Source organism: Eschrichtius robustus, chromosome 4, assembly GCF_028021215.1.
Source record: "Eschrichtius robustus isolate mEscRob2 chromosome 4, mEscRob2.pri, whole genome shotgun sequence".
NCBI lineage: Eukaryota > Metazoa > Chordata > Mammalia > Artiodactyla > Eschrichtiidae > Eschrichtius > Eschrichtius robustus.
This window is the reverse complement of record NC_090827.1, coordinates 122,545,877-122,565,310: the sequence shown is the minus strand read 5'-3', so window position 1 is coordinate 122,565,310 and position 19,434 is coordinate 122,545,877. Positions and strand designations below refer to the sequence as shown.

The following is a 19,434-nucleotide window of genomic DNA, read 5'->3' as shown; positions in this document are numbered from 1 at the left end:
CTTATAATTTAGACTATGTTTCTGCTGATTATTAGTGATAAAATAATCAAAGCCTCTAAGCTTACAGCATCTATTTGTGAGGATCAAAGTATTTCATCATTCCTTCACTAGGCACAGAGAAAATTATCAATGAGTCAGGAGTCCAGCCATAGGAGACCTATTCATTTTTCAGTATCTATCAATTCTCTCAGATTGCCTTCAAATTATGAAAGTAATTAAAAGTAAGATTTGATACAAAACTAGATCTTCTGGGTGTGGTTTTTACTAAAAACTGAGGGGCATGGTTTCTGAGTGAGTGTGGTGGGAACACCTCGTAGTTCCAGGGCTTCCTTGAACCCTCTCTTCAGGTTGACACTTAGCCCACCGAAACCAACACGGGGACAAAAGCAGAGCAAAGGCAGCCATGGCTGCATCCAGCAGTTGTTACCAAACAACAAAAATGTAAATGCCAACTATTAGGAAGTCAAGAGGGAAAAAATATGTTAGTTTTGAGCATTGAAGGCAAGAAGTCCAGTGTGAATATATATAACACTTTTTAAAATTCAGAAACATAGCGTTGGTGCGCTCCATCTATTTGGCAGAAAATACATCAAAGTTTTAAGAAATTCTCTCAGTTTAATTCCCAGCCTGTACCAGTAGTAACATCAAGTTATTTAAGTAAGAGGGAAAATAACCAGTTCCTTACATTTAATATTTATCACTAGCACCGGGTTAGGGGCGGGGGGTGGTGAAATATGCAGGAAAGGTGTAATACACACACACAATTTATATATGTAAATATAGGGTTACATATATAAATTATATATTTTTCCCTATGGAAAAGCCTAATTATAGAAAAATCTCAATATAAGTTTTCTGAATCTGCTAAAAGTTATGGGCTGCAATATCATATCTCTGTGCCATCAGAAAAATAGCTTGACTTACTTGCAGGCATAGCTGTCGACTGCTTCAAGATACATACACACACCGCCGTGGAGGCAGTACCCATCATGGGACGGGGGACATTCGGGGTAAATATTTCTCACAGAAGAGCGGCCATCCTCCCTGGGATGAGAGGGTGGAGTCGAGTCTAGAAGAAGCAAAGGCATTTCTTTTACTTTCTGAAGTGATTGGGGTCTTTCAGATATCAATATCAGGAAGTAGTTTCTGTGAACAATTTGTGAGATAGAACAATAGGTGTGATATAGGACAACAGTTTCACTTTCTTAACCAGACCTCGTGTCCTTCACCATGGAACCAGCCATTCTTTCCTTAGGTTCAGCATTATTTGACATAAAGCATGCTGGAAGCTGTAAGAGAATGGTCAATCCCAAGACCATATGAATTCCGAGTGCAGATCTCATTATAAAAGCACATCCATCATCCAAAAGCACACGCTGTGTGAAACAGCAGTTAGCTTAAGAGCGTCTCACTGAACAACAGTATCTCTTCATGCCTTATAAACCACCTACCACTACACAGTCTACTACCCCTAGTTTCCTGGGAGTCTCAAAAATTTCTCCCACACGAGACTTTCTTCTAAAAACTATTTAAGTTGCAGGGGAGCCCTCAAAGACAAGACTAGCAACTTTGACAGAAAGGAAATGTTACCATAACAGAGGGGACGCCAAAGTGGGGAAGTCCGTTTCATTGAATGGCTTGCTGCTCTTTAAAAGGAAAACATTAGGGTGTGTAGCTGACTATATAAATATTAGGAGTCTTTCAGTACCTTTAAGAAGAGCAAATTATTTGAGAAAATAACATGCTAAAAAAACAGAGACCCGAGCAAGTGCAGAACCTTCCTTTCTCAGGATGTTTTCTGCTTGCAGAGCTGAGACAGGTAAATAGCTGGCAGTGACTTAGCTGACCCTGGCTTCTAGGGTCTGTGAAGCCAGCTCCCCTTCTGGGTGCTGATGGTGAGAAGATACTGCTATTATGGGGGAGGGTTCAGGAAGCAGGAAGCGACCATTATTCACATTTTTTAAAGTTCTAATTCAGATCAAGAAATACTGACTTTTTTTTTATAAAATTAAATGCAATTTTATTAAGAATTTCAAATTACATATGTCAAATCTCTAGAATGGAATAGAACCATTTTGAAACTGGAGAGATGGCATAGATGAACACTGATATCCCTTGAAACTCCAACTTTATTTAAAAAAACAATTCCTCTGCAAACCATATTCCCCCTTATATAACAAGACGAAATAGTATCTACCTCTTCACTTTGGCAACAGCTATTTCCTAAAGGAATGAAAAAAAAAAAAAAAGTAGTGATTTTGCTACTTCTTTCAGTTCATTAAAAACGGGATTATATCTTCAGATTAAAAATTTTAAGTTCAGAAAAAGCTTATTTTAAAATCCTTGAAAGTGATTCAAAATGCTAAGAGTCCGGACATCCTCCTCAACCTGTCTAGCCCTGCAGAGCTTTTCCAGCAGCCCCCAAAATCAACACTACAAATCAGGACATTAGCTGCATAGTTAAAGAGAACCACCTGTGTTCCCACCTTTATTGAATTGTGAATAATAAAAAAGGATTTATTCCAGATGCTATTAAATTAAGAAAACTTGGGCCATTTCACATTCTCAACCCCAGCATCAATCTAATCAGGAAAGTAAACTCACCAGCCTGATTGAACTGAATGATTTCTAGAAGCTCTAATGAAAATACACTTGGGTACTGATTTTTTTCAGAATCAAGTCCCTCCCCCTTGGATCTGGACCACCCACCCACCTACCAGGGCAAATCCGTCCAGGTTCAGACAAGTTGCCAGCACATGTGCAGGTGTAGTTTCCCTCCATATTTGTACAGGCAGCATTTTCCCCACAGGTGTGCACGCCCAGTTGGCACTCATCAATATCTGTCAGGAAAAGGGAGTAGGAAAGAGAAAAGTGGGGCGCAGAGGAGAACAGAGGGTCGTATAATTGGAAAACCCAATATTCTGGAAAGGGAGCATCTTCAACTTCTGTCGTGCCATATGTTCTCAGAGCTCTATACATGTTTAGATTCAAAAATTCTATTATAAATGTTGGAGAGAGAGATGGACTGGGCCCCCTGGCTGCATGCCCACGCAGGTAAACTCCTGACACGGGGCTGGAAGTTTTCCTACTGCTTGGAAGGAAAGGAAATTTCCCAGCACATGTAGCTCAGTGGGAGAGTTGGAGATGGTAAACTATCTCTAGGTAAACATTTAGTAGTTCAGATCATATCAAATTCAACATTTTTGCCTTTTTTTACATAAATATGAACGAAGTCATCACTTTTTTTCCCAACTACCCATCTTTTCTTTTCTCGGTTACCACCACCCTAACCTTTAGGTCCTTCTCTTCAATTTTCCATTGCTGTAAGAGGAGCAGCCTTACAACATTCCCTGCATCCCATCTCTCCTCCATTTCTCTCCTAAACACCAGTGCCACGTTAATCTTCCCGAACCACATCTCCCGTCACTGCACCACTTGACTCAGATGCTGCCAGTAGCTGTCTGTTTCCTAGAGCTGTGCTGCCTAATATGGTAGCCATCGCCATATGTGGGTATTGAGCACCTGAACTGCAGCTAGTACACACTGAAATGTACTGTAGGTGTAAAACACACGCCAGATTTTGTGGACGTAGTACCAACTGTGAAAGAACATAAAATACGTCAATAATTTTTATATTATAGATAACTAATGAGAACCAACTGTATAGCACAGGGAACTCTACTCAGTGCTCTGTGGTGACCTAAATGGGAAGGAAATCCAAAAAAAGAGGGGCTATACCTATACGTATAGCTGATTCACTTGCTGTACAGCAGAAACTAACACAACATTGTAAAGCAACTATACTCCAATTAAAAAATGATATTAATAATTTTTATATTGATTATACATTAAGCTGTTAATATTTGGGATATATATTGAATTAAATAAAATATTATTAAAATTAATTTCACCTGTTTCTTTTTGCTTTTTGTAATGTAGCTACAAAAAATTTAAAGTTACATATGTGACTGACATTATATTTCTACTGGATGGTGCTGGTCTAGAGAAGTAAAACCCCAATGCCTGACTTTCAGATTCTAGTTTTCCACAAATGTAACTCAACTTACCTGTTATAGACTGAATTGCATCTCCCCAAAATTCATATGTTGAAGCCCTAACCCCCAGAGTGACTATATTTGGAGACAGGACCTATGAGGAAGCAATCAAGCTTATATAAATTCATAAGAGTGAGGCCCTAATCCAACAGGATTGATGTCCTTCTAAGAAGAGGAAGAGATACCAGAGGTATCTCTCTCTCTCTCCCTCTCTCCCTCTCTCCCTCTCTCCACAAGCCACAGAGGAAAGGGCATGTGAGTGTGGAGCAAGAAGGGGGCCGTCTGCAAGCCAGGAAGAGTCCTCACCAGGAACCAAATCTGCCAGCACCTTAATCTGGGACTTACGGCCTCCAGAACTCTCAGAAAATAAATGTCTGTTGTTTAGGCCACCCAGTCTACACAGTACTTTTTATGGTAGCCAGAGCAGATGGAGACACCACCTCGCCAGACTCAGTTTTTGTTCTCCTTCACACAGTATAGACACACAGTCTATACTTAAGGCTCTAGGCTTTTCTCTACCCCCCCTCCCCTAAATAAGACCTGTGATATGTTCATGCCTGGGATGCTCCCCACTCCTTCACATTTCTGCATAATAAAAATGTACTTATGCCCCCAGTTCCATCCAAAATGACACTTCCTCCATGAAGTCTTTCCCAATACCTCAAACAGATATGTCTACCAGTTCTGAACTTCCACTTAGTTTTTACTTCTCTTATGATGCATACCTTTCTTCACCACTTATCACAGCTGCATTTCTTTTAGATCATATTCTCCATGTAAGCAAGGACTGCCTTCCTCATCTTGGTATTCCTCACAGATCCTAGCACTGTGTCTTTGCACTAATAGGGGTCAATTAAATATTTGCCACATTGAATCACTAACCTTGAATAGCCCAAAGGGAGTCTTTTTTTTTTTTTTTAAACTGACATCCTACTGTAATCTCTATGAACTATCACCTTGAGAATGAGCGAGAAGCAAAAACAATGATGTACTGTTGGCCGAGAAACACAACTACTCTTAAGAATAACAACAACAGTTTTATATAGCACTTATTGTGTGCCAGGCATGGTTCAAAGCACTATATCTACTACCTCTCTATATCTACTGTATATACATGGGGCTGGGGGGCAGTGCGGAGAACAAGAACAAGCTCAGTGCTTCCATGTGGCCCGAGACGCCATGCCAACCAGGCAGGCTGGGCCATGACACTCTGCTCCATGGAAGGAGGTGGGTGAGTAACAGAGTGAGAATCCAGAGTATAATGAGTTTAAACATCCAAGAAAGTATACCTTCCTTTTTCTTCAAAGTGAATTAAATATAAAGCCTGTTTGTCTAAATTATCTATGAGCCTGCTTAGTTAGAGCAGTGACATTTTCCCAATTGACAGCCAAATATGTGCTTAAAAGAGCCTTTACAGATGTCTGTGGACTCCACAAAACTAATCTGATAAAGGTCTGATTTAAACCAACCAGATCCAGAAAATTTCATCTTTAACTTCAACATGTGGGAGAAAGCAATGCCATTTTAGTTTGTTATCAAGGTATCTGCCCTTCACAGTGAAAAGATTTTTATGTTTTCAGAAGGAAAGGAAAACGCTGAAAGAGACATGTTAAAGCCCCATAAAACTTGAGATAACTATTTTACTGGGCCAAGATGGCTTCAGGCAGGTCTTCACTTGTACGGTGACGTTGTGTTACACCTGGAATGGTACATGACATCCACTAAGTGAACTCCCAACCCAGCAAGCCACACCCAGACCTTGGCAGAGGATGGTGATTATGAAAGAGGTCCTAATCATTCCTTGCTTGATTCTAAATGTCAACGGCTTGAACTTATCAAGAGCCAGCCGGTGAGCCCTTTCACAGAACCATGCTTCCTTCCCATTACACACAGCCGTGCCTCCAACAAACCCACATCAGCTCTGCAGTTCACCACGGTTCAATTGCCAAATTCAGTGTCAAAGAAAATGCTGTCCCGTTCCCCCCATGATGGCTCGAGGTGTGGAGTTATCAACGAGGCACTGATGTCACTCAACCCCCGGAGAAAGAATTAGAAAGGCAGAGGGGAAAACAGCCTCTGCAGAGTGTAGAAGCTGACTAGTGTGGTCACGGCCAAAGGGCACGCAATTGACTATTTACCAAAAACTGAAATATGTCAGTTTGAACAGATCACACAACTCCTCTTTTAGTCTTAACATGTGTGTCACCGCAATTCTCTCCTGTCTTTTCTCGGCCCGCCACACCCAGTGTTTGGTGACTCTCCAAGGCCTGCCTTCACCGTTGGCCCTCCGCACACAGCTCTCTTACCGAGGCAGTGGATCCCATCTCCCTGGTAGCCTTCTGAGCACCGGCAGACGTGGCCACCTTCAGTATTGATGCACTTGGAGGAGGTGGGAGGGCAAACTGAGATACCCATCTGACATTCATCTATATCTGTGGGCAAAATGATGAGCTAGTGAAATACACAGGCAACCCTGGTATAAAGGAAAAGAGTAGGAAAGGATAGTATAATCGTACATACAATCATCCAGCCATTGACAGGTACTGCTTGCAAATGTGATGCAAACCCTGCATCTTGGATTTAAAGTTCATTTCTGAATCAATTTTTACAGATTTCTCAGTGCTTGACTAGCTAAGTATGTGTAAGTAAATCACTTTGTGCCAGAGTTTCAGACCATAAGAACATTTACAATAACGGCTATCAATGTAAAATAGTAACCCATCCAGCAAAACCTATTTAATAAACTAAAACTTATGACCTAAGCCTTTGGGGGGGAAAGCTGTGTTTTTATTGGAATCGGGGAGTTTATAAATTTGACTTGAACTCAGATTCATGCTTTTAAAGCTAATTATAAATTCTTCTCCCTGGGGCTTCCCTGGTGGCACAGTGGTTAAGAATCCGCCTGCCAATGCAGGGGACACAGGTTTGAGCCCTGATCTGGGAAGATCCCACATGCCGTGGAGCAACTAAGCCCATGTGCCACAACTACTGAGCCTGTGCTCTATAGCCCATGAGCCACAACTACTGGGCACGCGTGCCACAACTACTGAAGCCCGCGTGCCTAGAGCCCATGCTCTGCAACAAGAGAAGCCACCGTGATGAGAAGCCCGTGCACCGCAATGAAGAGTAGCCCCCGTTCGCAACGACTAGAGAAAGCCCGTGTGCAGCAACAAAGACCCAACACAGCCAAAAATAAAGTAAATGAAATAAATAAATTTTTTTAAAAAATCAATTATATTAAAAAAAATTCTTCTCCTTAATGTCAATTGTCTATATTATGGAATCTTAATATAACTCAATGTAATATAACGATATGTTATATGTTTCTTATTTTCTATTCATCCACCCATTATCTTTTTAGCTAATATCAAATAATGTATTCAATCCTGAGGGTAACATAAATCCTTCTGGAGATTTTGAATCAGTATGATCTGAGAGAATGTTTCTGATTCACTATTTTCCAGATATTATGTGTATTTGGATTTTGCTCTCACCAGAACACAGTTTTCCATCTCCGGCAAATCCTTTCAAACACCGACACGTGACATTCTCTCCCTCTGAAACACACCAAGCCTGTGTACTGCATCCCAAGGCACCACACTCATCATCATCTGCAAACAGCGAGAACCCCACAGGATTATTTCCAGACCTCAGAGGAGAAAATGGACTTCAATGTTTTGCATTCTACCAAAAATTCCAGTACTTCCTTTCTCAAGTTCTGGGGCAGGTTAACCTCCAAATAGAAACACTGTGCTGATCTGTAAGCTATATCTATATTAAAGGATCCACAAACCATATGTTTCTGTTTACATGCTCTCAACAAATCTTTAGTCTTAAAGAATTATGTGGTGTTCAAAGACCCCCATGTGAACTTATTTATAATTTTTTAAAGCATTTGCAAATTTGAACTATACAATTTCTAGGACTAAATGGACTCAAACTTCAAAAATTGTATTGCTTTATTTGAGAATTCCCAACCGTTGTGACATACAAAAGGGGTCAATATATTCTTATCTCTCAAAGATACGCAACTAATATGTAGCAAGTAGATCTGTGTACCAACATGGCAAAGAGATTTAATCATAAAAAGATTTATTGTCAATTTACTAAAATTATGTTTGATATATAATAGAATATGTATGTCAAAATGTATGTTTATTATCAAGATTTATGCTGTGACTTGCAAACCTCAAGGCACTTTTTTTTTTTTTTTCAAATTTATTATTTTTGGCTGTGTTGGGTCTTTGTTACTGTGTGTGGGCTTTCTCTAGTTGCGGTGAGCAGGGGCTACTCTTCGTTGCGGAGTGCAGGCTTCTCATTGCGGTGGCTTCTCTTGTTGCGGAGCACGGGCTCTAGGCGTGCAGGCTTCAGTAGTTGTGGCTCGTGGCTTCTAGAGCACAGGCTCAGTAGTTGTGGAGCACAGGCTTAGCTGCTCTGCGGCATGTGAGATCTTCCCGGACTAGGGCTCGAACCCATGTCCCCTGCATTGGCAGGCGGATTCTTAACCACTGAGCCACCAGGGAAGCCCCACCTCAAGGGACTTTTACAGAGTCATGAACCATACAAACTAAATGCTGTAAATGGATCATTTCATTTCATACTCCAATGAAATGCAAATACCCCATAACACAGAGTTGCCTTTTGAGCCATAAACATGAGCAAGTTGTTTTTTCCTTTAGCTACTTGTGTATATAATCATTCTCCAAATGCCTCCTCTCTGTTGGAGTTGGGGTACCTGACATACCACAGTAGGATATAAACTATCTTCTGTCTTTTCACTGGTAAATCTGCTCATCTGAGTATAGAGGAGGTCAAGAAACCCTCCAAAGTTGCCCATAAATTAAAGAAAGTTAAATGATCTAAATAGGAGTCAGGTGCCATGTGAATGCAGCCATCGGGTAATTGCGTTTGATTTGCTTAGCTATTTGAGTGAGAAGATTTTTCTTGTGCGAACACGGGCCTTTCATGCTTGCTTGGTCACCTCCTGTCACTCATGACTCTTCGAGATGGTTGAGTTCAGACTAACTCAATTATCCATTGGATTCAGCATTTATCTGGAAGACTAGCTCCCAAATCACAAGGCTGTTCAGAGTGTATGGTGGACAGTATCAAATTACCCAAGACATTTTAAATCACTTGCGGAATTATCTTAAATTAACATATGATTCAGGATTTATTTGGTGACTTGCCAACCCCAAGGCAGCTTTGCATAATGAAAAGCAATGCATGTGCAGTTTCAGGAGGGATGAGCCATAGCCAAAGCTCCTCCTGCCACAAACTAGCTCCACAAGGAAGGCATGCTTATGCTTCACGTGCCTCTTCTCTAAGATGCAGATGGCAGTTCCCGTCCAGTCTACTTCACGTGGTTGTTGTAAGAACTTGAAGAAAAAGTGACTTTTTAAAAGAATCTTTTGAGAACTATAAAATATTATATTTACATATCTAGACAAGAATGATAAAGAAGAAGAGTATTGTGACAGCCTGAATCAGAATTAGCCTTATCACACTAGAAAAGACTCTGGGGTCTGTTTGTAAAGTTAACAAAATTAATTCATTTTGAAGTACCTACTATGTGCCAGATCCTAATGAGGGCCAAAAATACAGTGGTGGAGAATATAGACAAGGGCTCTGTTTTCTTACATGATTATTTACTGAAGTATAGGTGTAATAAGCACAATCAAGAAAAAATACTGGGTTCCAAGGGAGCTGAAACAGCTCTCGCCTCACTTGGTCAGGAGACTAGGAAAGGCTTTCTGAGAAAGAGCATATTAAGCTGAGATCTGAAGGATACACAGGACTTGGGGAGGTGGGGTTAGAAAGAGCCCTGTAGGCTGAGAAAACAACACCTGCATGTTACAGGCAAGGCCCATGTAATGGAAGCAGGCCATAGAAAGCTGGGGATAGAAGGGCACCAACTGAGGCTGGTGAGGTGGGTACAGGCTAGTTTCTCCAGGGCTCAACAGGCTAAGTTAAGAATTTTACATTTTATTCATGAATTTAGAAGAATTCGTGATTTTAGTGAATTTGACAATGAAACTTTTTATGATTGAATCTCTTTGCCATGTTGTACACAGATCTACTTGCTCCATATCACTCTGTGTCTTTGGAGAATAAAAAGATATGGACCTAAAATCTAACATAAAGTTTTCAAATTTTTTTTAGTATAGATACTTGTCTGAAATGAAATTTCACAACAAAATATAAATAAGACCCCTTAGCCTAACACAGGTAGAACTAAAACTTTACAGGCTAAGACAAAATAGAACACAATCCAGGGAGGGAAATATGAGGTAATCTTCACCAAGACAATCAATTTCATTTATTCCGCACGAGGCAGACTGCAGCCTCCAGGCATGAAGCCAAACACAGCCTGTCATATATGTATTCCAAATCTTTAGCCATTTTGTCACTCCCCCATGCCACCCACGTGGCCTAATATACTGTCTGTCATTCACCTTGGTCTTTGAGTCCCCCAAACATTAGCCTTTCAAAATATCCTCTATGAACCTCTAGGGATCCCTAGTGACTTTGAAAAGGTTCTCTATACTGCTAATATATATTATGTATATTGTTTTATTCTACCACATTGTCTCCACATCTGACTATGACCTTGGAGGCTGGGGCTATATTTAGCTAAGTATGGTATCACCAGCATTTAGCACGGTGTATGGTAAATAAATAGTCACCAAATGAATAATATTCCTAACATGACAATGTTCCAGTAATTCTTTTCTTGATATGAATTAATTACTTGGTCATAATTTTCAAAATCTTTGGTCGAGTCACTAACTTCACATATCTTAGTTTCCAAATCTGTAAAATGATAGATTGTGATAAGGGTCAAATTAGAGGATATACTTAAAGGACCTGGTAAACTCTAAAGCTCTGTAAATATTATTATTACTAAAAATATTCACCTCTTTGTATTTTATCAAAAATCACACTGATAAAATCCTATAAGGAGGGGTAAGAGGTCCCAGGGCCTTGAAAATTGTAGTTTGCCGACCACAAAAGTTGTGCTTAAGTGTATATAATGCCCTAATGTGGAGTTCTCAAATTTATTTTTAGCCACATACAGTAATAAAATTGTCTCACTCAGAAATATAAATAAATAAAATGCTTCAAAGCAGAGCTGCACTGATTGAAAGGCAGAGGCTTAGCATGAAGAAGAGGTGGGGTTTGCAGAAGCTTTAGGGCTGAGCTAAGCCCAGTTTGAAAACCACTAGCTTCATGAGTGAACACAGAGTATAAAAGAATTAGGTTCCCTAAAGTCGTTACACACTGAATAAATTATTTAGCCTTTTGGTGATAAATGGGCAATATATTATAGAAGAAAAAAAATCTAATATTTGCTGTTTGTGGACTTTCTGGAGCAGCTGAAGCAACCAGCCTATATGTGCTTATCAACTACCATCTGCTTTTCACACTGACGGAAGTAAAGCTAAATGGGCCAAACACCAAAAATACTAGGCATGGATGGGGATACACCCAAATCTGTCCTGGCCTATTTTTCACTTTTGTATCCAAGTGAGATTTCTTCAAAAAAGATTCAGTCCAACGACTCTCAATGAGTAAAGTTCATGTGCAGTCTAATATGGAGCCATCTTCCTCAGATAAACCATTCAGAAGAGAAGGACCAAAGTTTGAGTCCAAAGTCTGTCTTCACTAGCTTTGTGTAGATTTAGTCAACATTAAGTTAGAGAGTTCGTTCAGAATTTCTAATTAGTAGGATGGAAATTGTTGGAAACAAAGCTGTATTGGAGAACTCATTATTCATACCTGACACCATGATTTCAGCCACTAGCATATGTTGAGATTCTGTAATATTATCTTCAAGCTCTCTACTGCTGGGTAAGATGTCCAACGGTATTACTCCATTACTCAGATCTGCTCCACTACCTATTGAAGGCCAACAGATACAATTAATTTACCTTTTGTGATTCAAGAAATGTTTGAGTTAATTTGTATTTATGGCTGTTTGCTGGTTGTGAGTTCAGACTCTTTCTCACAGTCGGAGGATTCAGAAAAACTGCCAGGGTCTTGGTGGCTTAGAAAACCTTCTCTGCTACACCACACTCTCTCAGCTTCACTCCATGCACTTATAATTGAGGGTGGGAAGAGCCAGTAGGGAGGAAAGACAGGACCCTTCTCGGTACTGGCAAAAACAATAAAAGTAGAATACCAAAATCCTTACGAACATAATCAGCTCATAATCACTGCTCGCCATTACTGAGGACAAATTAGTGAGATGATCTCCCCAACCTGCTTTTCATATATACCCCTTCTCCTTTAGGCTGCTTATGACATTTATTTTAGCCTGATTTTGCCAGTATTTAGAAATGTGGAAGGGCATAAACAAGCTATAATTTAACATAGTCATGGAACCTATGCAACTCCCCAGAACATGGAAGAAATGGAACCCCTAAAACACTGTGTATTCTCTAAGTGTGGCCCATGGATCCCTGGGGTCTCACTGCATGGCATCTAGAAGGTCAAAACTATTTTCATAAAAGGCAAATAACTGTATTGTTATTTTCACTGTCAACATTGATACTGATGGGGCAAAAGCAGACATGGGTGAAAGTGTGGTGCTTTAGGGTGAATCAAGTCATGATACTAGTAGCATGTTCTCTACTGTGGTCATGTTCTTCACTGCCACATACACACACACACATGCGCACACACACACACTCCAGTTTCACCTTTAAAAGCCCATGATGGAGCAGTAAAATTACTAATTTTTGAAAATCTTGACCATGGACTACCTGGCTCTTTAATCTTCTGCGTAATGAAATGGGAAGCAACACATAAAACACTGTGCACACACTGAAGTTATGATGGCTGTCTGCAGGAAAGGCACCTGTGAACTCTCAGAGATATGAGCTAAAACTAGGCTCTTTTTTTTTTCATTGAACATGATTTTTACCTGAAAGAATGTTTGATAAACTATGTCATTAACATTTGGGGATTTGATATTTTCTCAAAAATGAATGAAGTGATGCCGTCACTTCAAGGAAAATTAGCTCACAGTGCTTGTCACCAGTAATAAAATTTAAGCTTTCAAGTGGAAAGTAGAATTCTGGAAAATTTTCCACAAAAAAATTTTAACAAAATCCAGACACTCAAAGACTTTTCTGATGAGTTTGATAATAATAATTAATGTTATTGTAGGTATATTAATGTGATATTTGGCAGACTTGCATAACTCAGTCAATCAATATTTTTAAATGACCAAAACATGATGCAACAAAATCATGCATGGTAAAAGATCCACTCAAAGTGCAAAACAGAACACTGGGTTTTAACATAGCAGAGGACAAGAAGTTCATTGATATGGCTTCAGATTCAACATAGCAACTAACTCTAAGAAACTACCACCTGTCTAGTTCTGATATATGTATAATATCAAAAGAAGATATACAAAAAAGTCCTCTGAAAAGGCTATTAAGCAATCTTCCCTCTTCCAGCTCCATGTGTGTCTGATGCCAGATTTTCTTCATAGGCTTCAAACAAAACAACACAGCAACAGCTTTAACAGAGGGGCAGATGGGAGAATCTGGCTGCCCTCTATTAAGTCAGATATTAAAGATATAAATGTAAAACAATGCCATTCTTCTTACTACATATTTTTGTTTTGAAAAATAGAGTTATTTCATTTCTTTTCATAAAAACATGTTCACATATAATGGAATATTACTGTAACTTTAGAGATATTAAAATTTTTAGTCTTAATTTCTAATATCATAAATCTTGATAAATATAACCCACACAAACAAAGACTCGAGTTTTTCAATCATTTTTAAGAGTGTAAAAAGGTTCTGAAACCAAAAAGATTGAGAACTGTTATCCTAAGGCAACAATTGATAGAAAGTTCAGAAAATCCAAAATATCCAATTCTGGTCCATGGATAAATTAATCCATTTATTTGCTGTCAATGTCACCTAACATATCATGCCTATTGGATAAATATGAATTTTTAAAAAACATCTAAAATAAAATTTAAGTTCTCTTTGGTATAAGATATCAAGAGATGAATCCAAATACACCTTACCTGTTTGGATGCACATTCAAGGGAAGTAAATCAGTACTACTGTTTACATGTCATATTAGATCTCTTCTTCCTCAAAGTCACGTTTAGTTTTTAAAAACGTGGATCACAAGCCTTGTCGGGCTGGATTCCCTACACCTGTCTGGTATCCTAAACTTATTTATTACAAAGGACTTTGCTTTTCATATAAAGACAGTCATGTGGCAGGGGGTTTATATATGACTACCTCTAAAATCGAGGCCATAAAACTTCTAAACAAAATGTCTTTGAACATCCCCTGAATTGGTAAAATACTGGCATTTATTTCCAAAGATGGGCTACTCCACCAAAAATGGGGGGCTGGAGCACTGGAACTTAAGACTTTGAATATTATCTTTTGTTCATTAATTTTACAGCTAGAGGAAGTCAATTGAATTTAGTTTGTAATGAGGAGGCCAAACTCATCAGAGGGAAAAAAAAAAAAAAAAGACAGCTTGGCATCGCTTAAAGCAAGGGAGCTTTTAATAATATAAAATATTAAAAATTAGCACAAGCATAAAAATCAATGTAGAACAATATTCCTGAGCTAAAGTAAGATAATTTGGCCACATAGTTTATCATATTACCTGCCAATATCTGATGGCCATTCAGAGCCACACACGTTTTTCCATCTGGAGCTTTCACAAAACCTTCACGACACGAACACTGAGCAGTTCCAAACCTCTCTTCGCAAATATGTTCACAGCCTCCGTTTCGATGTAAGCAGGGATCTGCTCCTAGCAGAGAGGAGGTACATTCACAGATGGGCTTGGAGATGAAAAGGTGTAAAATCAGTGTACAGCTTTGGGGGAAAGAAACTATCTAAATGGAGCTGTTTATATCAAGAGCTATTTCAGAAGAGTACCTATAAAGAGCCACTGGTTCTAAGATAAGCTCAGAATGTTATTACCTTAGGAGTATTTATTGAGTTTAGCCAGTACCTTTGTTCAAGAAGCTATTTGGGAAGATAGGACTCCTATTTCCTGACTCATAATCTAGTCAAACTGACAAACGGTGATTCAGAAAGAAGAGTTACTATGGGAAACTAAGTGGCTTTTCCATTTGCTTACCTACTCCTGGCTGAAGCTCACTCACTTGCATTCTCCGGAGGTGGGGAAAAGCCCAGTGTAGGCAGAAGCTTCCACTGCGGGTTTCTAAATCGCTCCCCCCACCCATCCCCGCCCTTGCCCTTAGTGCCTTTAACCCAAAAATCTTTGAAAAGGAGCAAATAAGTAAAAGCTACTCAGGAGAAGAAAAGCTGAGGTTGGAGGGATAAAGCCCAAACTTATTACCAGACTATCTTAGTTTAAACGAAATCCAAATCTCAGCAGATCTTAACATCTACCCAAATTAGTGAGAAGTGCAACACACACCCCCTTCCCTGCCGTCAAATGATTAAAAGAGTTGCAGATGCCAGTCAAAGAAAGACTGCGTCCAGTGTACCTGGTTTTGCCAATGGATGAACTACAACCAGTGATGAGGGCTTCAGCATGCTGCCTCGGAGACGTACCCTATTTTTGCCAGTCCTCTTGTTCACCCTTATTACCGATGGCATAGTCCAATCAGAGAACCACACATGATCCTCAAACACAGCCACAGCAAATGGGTGACCTGGAAGCAGTTCAGATCCATTATAAACATCTTGTCTTTGCCATGAATATTTTTGAAAGGACAAGGCCTGAAACAGATATCCAATTCCTACACTAAATCAATTCTTTAATACAGCTGCTAAGCAATGTATGAGCCACTTCCTTGAGCCACCTACATCAAGGAGAAGCCACATGATGAGGGAACCTCTTCTTAGAATGGGAGCCTGGTGGTATGAAGTCCTAGCAAAGCCCATGGTCATCCAGCATTCAGAGAGTGGGAGAATGTGGGTGATTGACATAATACCACTCATAATGGTATTATGTCAGGAATAGCAGGAATGTTTCTGTGTTCAGTGATTCTGTCACTATTTATAGACTAAACAACTTGACTGGGTAAGTTGGGTAAGTTATTTTACCCCTCTTTGTCTTAGGTTCCTTGTCTTTTGAATGGCAGTAATAAGTAGTAGACTAAATTTACAGGTTGCTGTAAATTGAGATTTTTACATTTAAAAAAATCTAAGGTAATTGAATAATAGCCTCCTCAAATTCCCATCTCCACCAATACATTTCCTTTCCTATCTCTCCTCTTAACTAAAATTAGTCCATTGACTGTGCTCCTGCCTTCTCTAGGACCTTGTTCTGTCAATTACTCCTTTCATTTACCTTAATTCTCTTCTATTCTCTTCATCTTACCAGCTTCTTTCCCTTAGCTGATTAATATGTTCAGGTCTCTCCTATCTTAATTCCCTCATCCCCTTGACCCCTCTAACTTCTTTTTGTCTCTTTCCTTCCCTTCTGAGACAAGTTTTTTGGAAGTTATTTATTATCTGCTGCTTCCATTTTCATGGCTCCAATTGACCCCTAAGTGGCCTCTTCTGATCCTACCTCAACTAAACCCGCCTCTCCATGCCACTGAAACAGCTCTGATAAGATATTCCAGTATTTAGTAAGCTGGGAAATGTTTTAATATACTATCTCAAGTGGTTAGAGGCTAAAGCTAAGGACCCCTAGGTTTGGAAGCTTTTATCACATCCAGTCTCATTCCCCAGGCCAGTCTTTTTGCTAATGAGCAATGGATTTGGTGGATTAGGGTGAATGCCTCCCTCTACTGGCAGCAAACTCAAACGATTTTTCCAGGTGAAATGAATCTCCACCCATCATTATTGACCAGGGCCATTAAGATTCATTTTGGTCTCTAGCCTTTGTCCCAAATTAAAGCCATAAACGCAGGAAGGGATTTTCTATATAGTTATTGTTTCGTTTTGTTTGCTGTGATAAAAAACGCATAATACAAAATTTACCATCTAAGCCTAAGACTTAACCCACAGTTTCAGTAATGTTAAATACATTGACATTGTTGTGCAACCAATTTCCAGAAATTTTTTCATCTTGCAAAACTGAAAATCTATACCCATTAAACAACTTCCTGTTTTTCCCTCCCCCTAGTCCCTGGCAAATACTATACTACTTTCTGTTTCTATAAGTGTGCCTATTCTAGATACCCTAAGTAAGTAGAATCATACAATATTGGTCTTCTGTGACTGGCTTATTTCATTTAGCAAAATGTCCTCAGGGTTCATCTATGTTGTAGTATGTGTCAGAATTAGCTACTGTTTTTCAACACAAACACCACACTAGATATAATCTTCCTTATTTTTTTGTTTACAGGGGAGCCACAGTTGAACTACCAGTAGATGGCACTGTAATGGTGGGAACGGTTATTTAGATGTGTACATACCAGATTATTTGTATTTGTATTTAATAGGAAGTTGCATTAGTCACAGATTATAGCAATACAAATTATTTACAAAATATCTCCTATGCTTTTTTGGTTTAGAATATGTTGTCTTTACATTCTAGTTAGGAATTTCCAAATCCCTTTATACCTCCATATATCAAAGCTATAACTTTACATTTATTTGGGAGATGTATTTTTTAACAATGTACGTCTCCCCTACTAGACTCCATGACTTCACAGGAACCATAATTGTTTTACTCTCCACTGTATCTCCACTTCCTATAATGGCACATGGATGATTAAAGTCTACAATTATACACAAGCTTATAATTTATTATGAAGTATGTCAATTTTTAAAGAAGCTTGGAAGTATGTAAAATTTTTAATTACATTTATCTTGATCTATTTAATGTAAAATACAAATCTAGAAATTCATTACCAAAGAGAAAGGGCAAAATAAATACCTTACATGGATTATTAGTTTGTTAGCTTCTTCCTAAAAGAGAAAGACCATGTTTTTTCATCTTCCCAACCAACCAGTTTCTAAATTCCCAAAGCATCTTTAACATCACCTTGGCTTTCTTTTGACATCCAATCTGTTACCAAATCCTCTCAGTTTTTCATTCACAGTGATTTTTGTAATATTCTAATCCTCCATTCTACTTTTTAAATGGCAATCTTCTAGCTCAGGCCTTTATTAACTGTTGACTGAACAATTATCATAACCTCCTAACTCATTTCCTTCTCTCCAAATTCCAATCCAACACTTATACTGTTACCTAAGTGGTTATCCTGATATACCAATATTATCAGATACATTTCCTGCTTAAGAATATGCAATGGCTCCCTAGTACGTTCAGAATTAATTTCAGTTAACATATGCTGGCAGTACTAACACACAAAGACCAATTTTTGCAGCCTTATCTCAAATGATAATGTTTTATCACCATCTATTTACCACATGGCCCAGTTCAAATACTGTCTTTGCAGATTCCCTGAGTCAAAATGAATCTCCTATGGCTATATAATGTCATAACAGTTTGTACTTCTCTTTTAACAGTTAGCATAGGCTACAGTGTTTCAAAACTATTTATGAAAATATATGACACCCCATGCAAAATCTGAAAATATAATAGGAGGGAAAACTGTATTAACCTTTGCACATGAATGGCTAAAGGTGATACTATCACTTGTGAAAATGACATTTGAGAAAGCATAAGAAATGCTAGTAGCTGAACAAGTTCTTATTCTTAAAGAAGTTTTAAAATATTTAATATTTTCATTCTGATTTTAAGAAATCTTGGCAAAGAGAAATGATTATGCATTACTATTTTTTATCCAATTTTCCAATGTTAAAGTAATCTTTGTAGCTCATAAATCTCTGGAGAAATCTGTTAGTCTGTTTGTCTGTATTCCTTTCTCACCATATGTTTAAGGGTGTGTGTGTTGGGGGGGGTGGTGAGTGAGTGTGTGTGTGTGTGTGTGTGTGTATAAACACATTTTGTATTTAACACTCATCAACACTCAATCAAGTTGAAGAAATCACCCATTCCAAAGCCTCACCTACATCGTTCTGGGCAAGTCTTTGGCGTTTTGAACCATCCAGATTGGACATTTCAATCACAGACTGCTTGGCATCGCACCAATACAACTTGTCAGTTAAGTAATCAATTGCTATTCCACTGGGCCAGACCAGATCCGAGCTAGCTATAACCAGTCGGCCAATGCCTTGAAGGGAAGAACTTTCAATTCGTGGATTAATCCCCATCTCAGTCCAGAATAATCTCCTTTAATCAAGAAAGCATACAACAAATAAAACTTGCAAGGAAAAAAAATTCTTTTATTCTTTCATTATTAAAAACATCAATGAAAATCACTTTAGGATAAACTAAAGTGGTACACCAAGGAATACAGAAAGAGAAAGTATAGCACTGAATATTGGACACATAATTTTCAAAAGCAAAAAATTACCTTCTCTATGTACAA

General features: G+C 38.8%; 1 protein-coding gene across 2 annotated transcripts in view; it reads right to left on the bottom strand.

The window, feature by feature from the left end:
• The window catches only part of EGF (epidermal growth factor), an 87,069-nt gene that overhangs the window by 13,523 nt on the left and 54,112 nt on the right, over nt 1-19,434 (bottom strand). Inside the window, exons 13-20 of one of the 2 annotated variants that reach the window (XM_068543304.1) lie at nt 19,012-19,235; nt 15,565-15,732; nt 14,709-14,858; nt 11,835-11,954; nt 7,550-7,666; nt 6,362-6,487; nt 2,718-2,840; nt 925-1,069 (exon numbers count right to left, since the gene is read on the bottom strand). In XM_068543304.1, coding sequence (XP_068399405.1) covers nt 925-1,069; nt 2,718-2,840; nt 6,362-6,487; nt 7,550-7,666; nt 11,835-11,954; nt 14,709-14,858; nt 15,565-15,732; nt 19,012-19,235 — 1,173 coding nt within the window. The remainder of the gene's footprint in view (nt 1-924; nt 1,070-2,717; nt 2,841-6,361; nt 6,488-7,549; nt 7,667-11,834; nt 11,955-14,708; nt 14,859-15,564; nt 15,733-19,011; nt 19,236-19,434) is intronic. The other variant, XM_068543305.1, reaches the window with a different exon arrangement.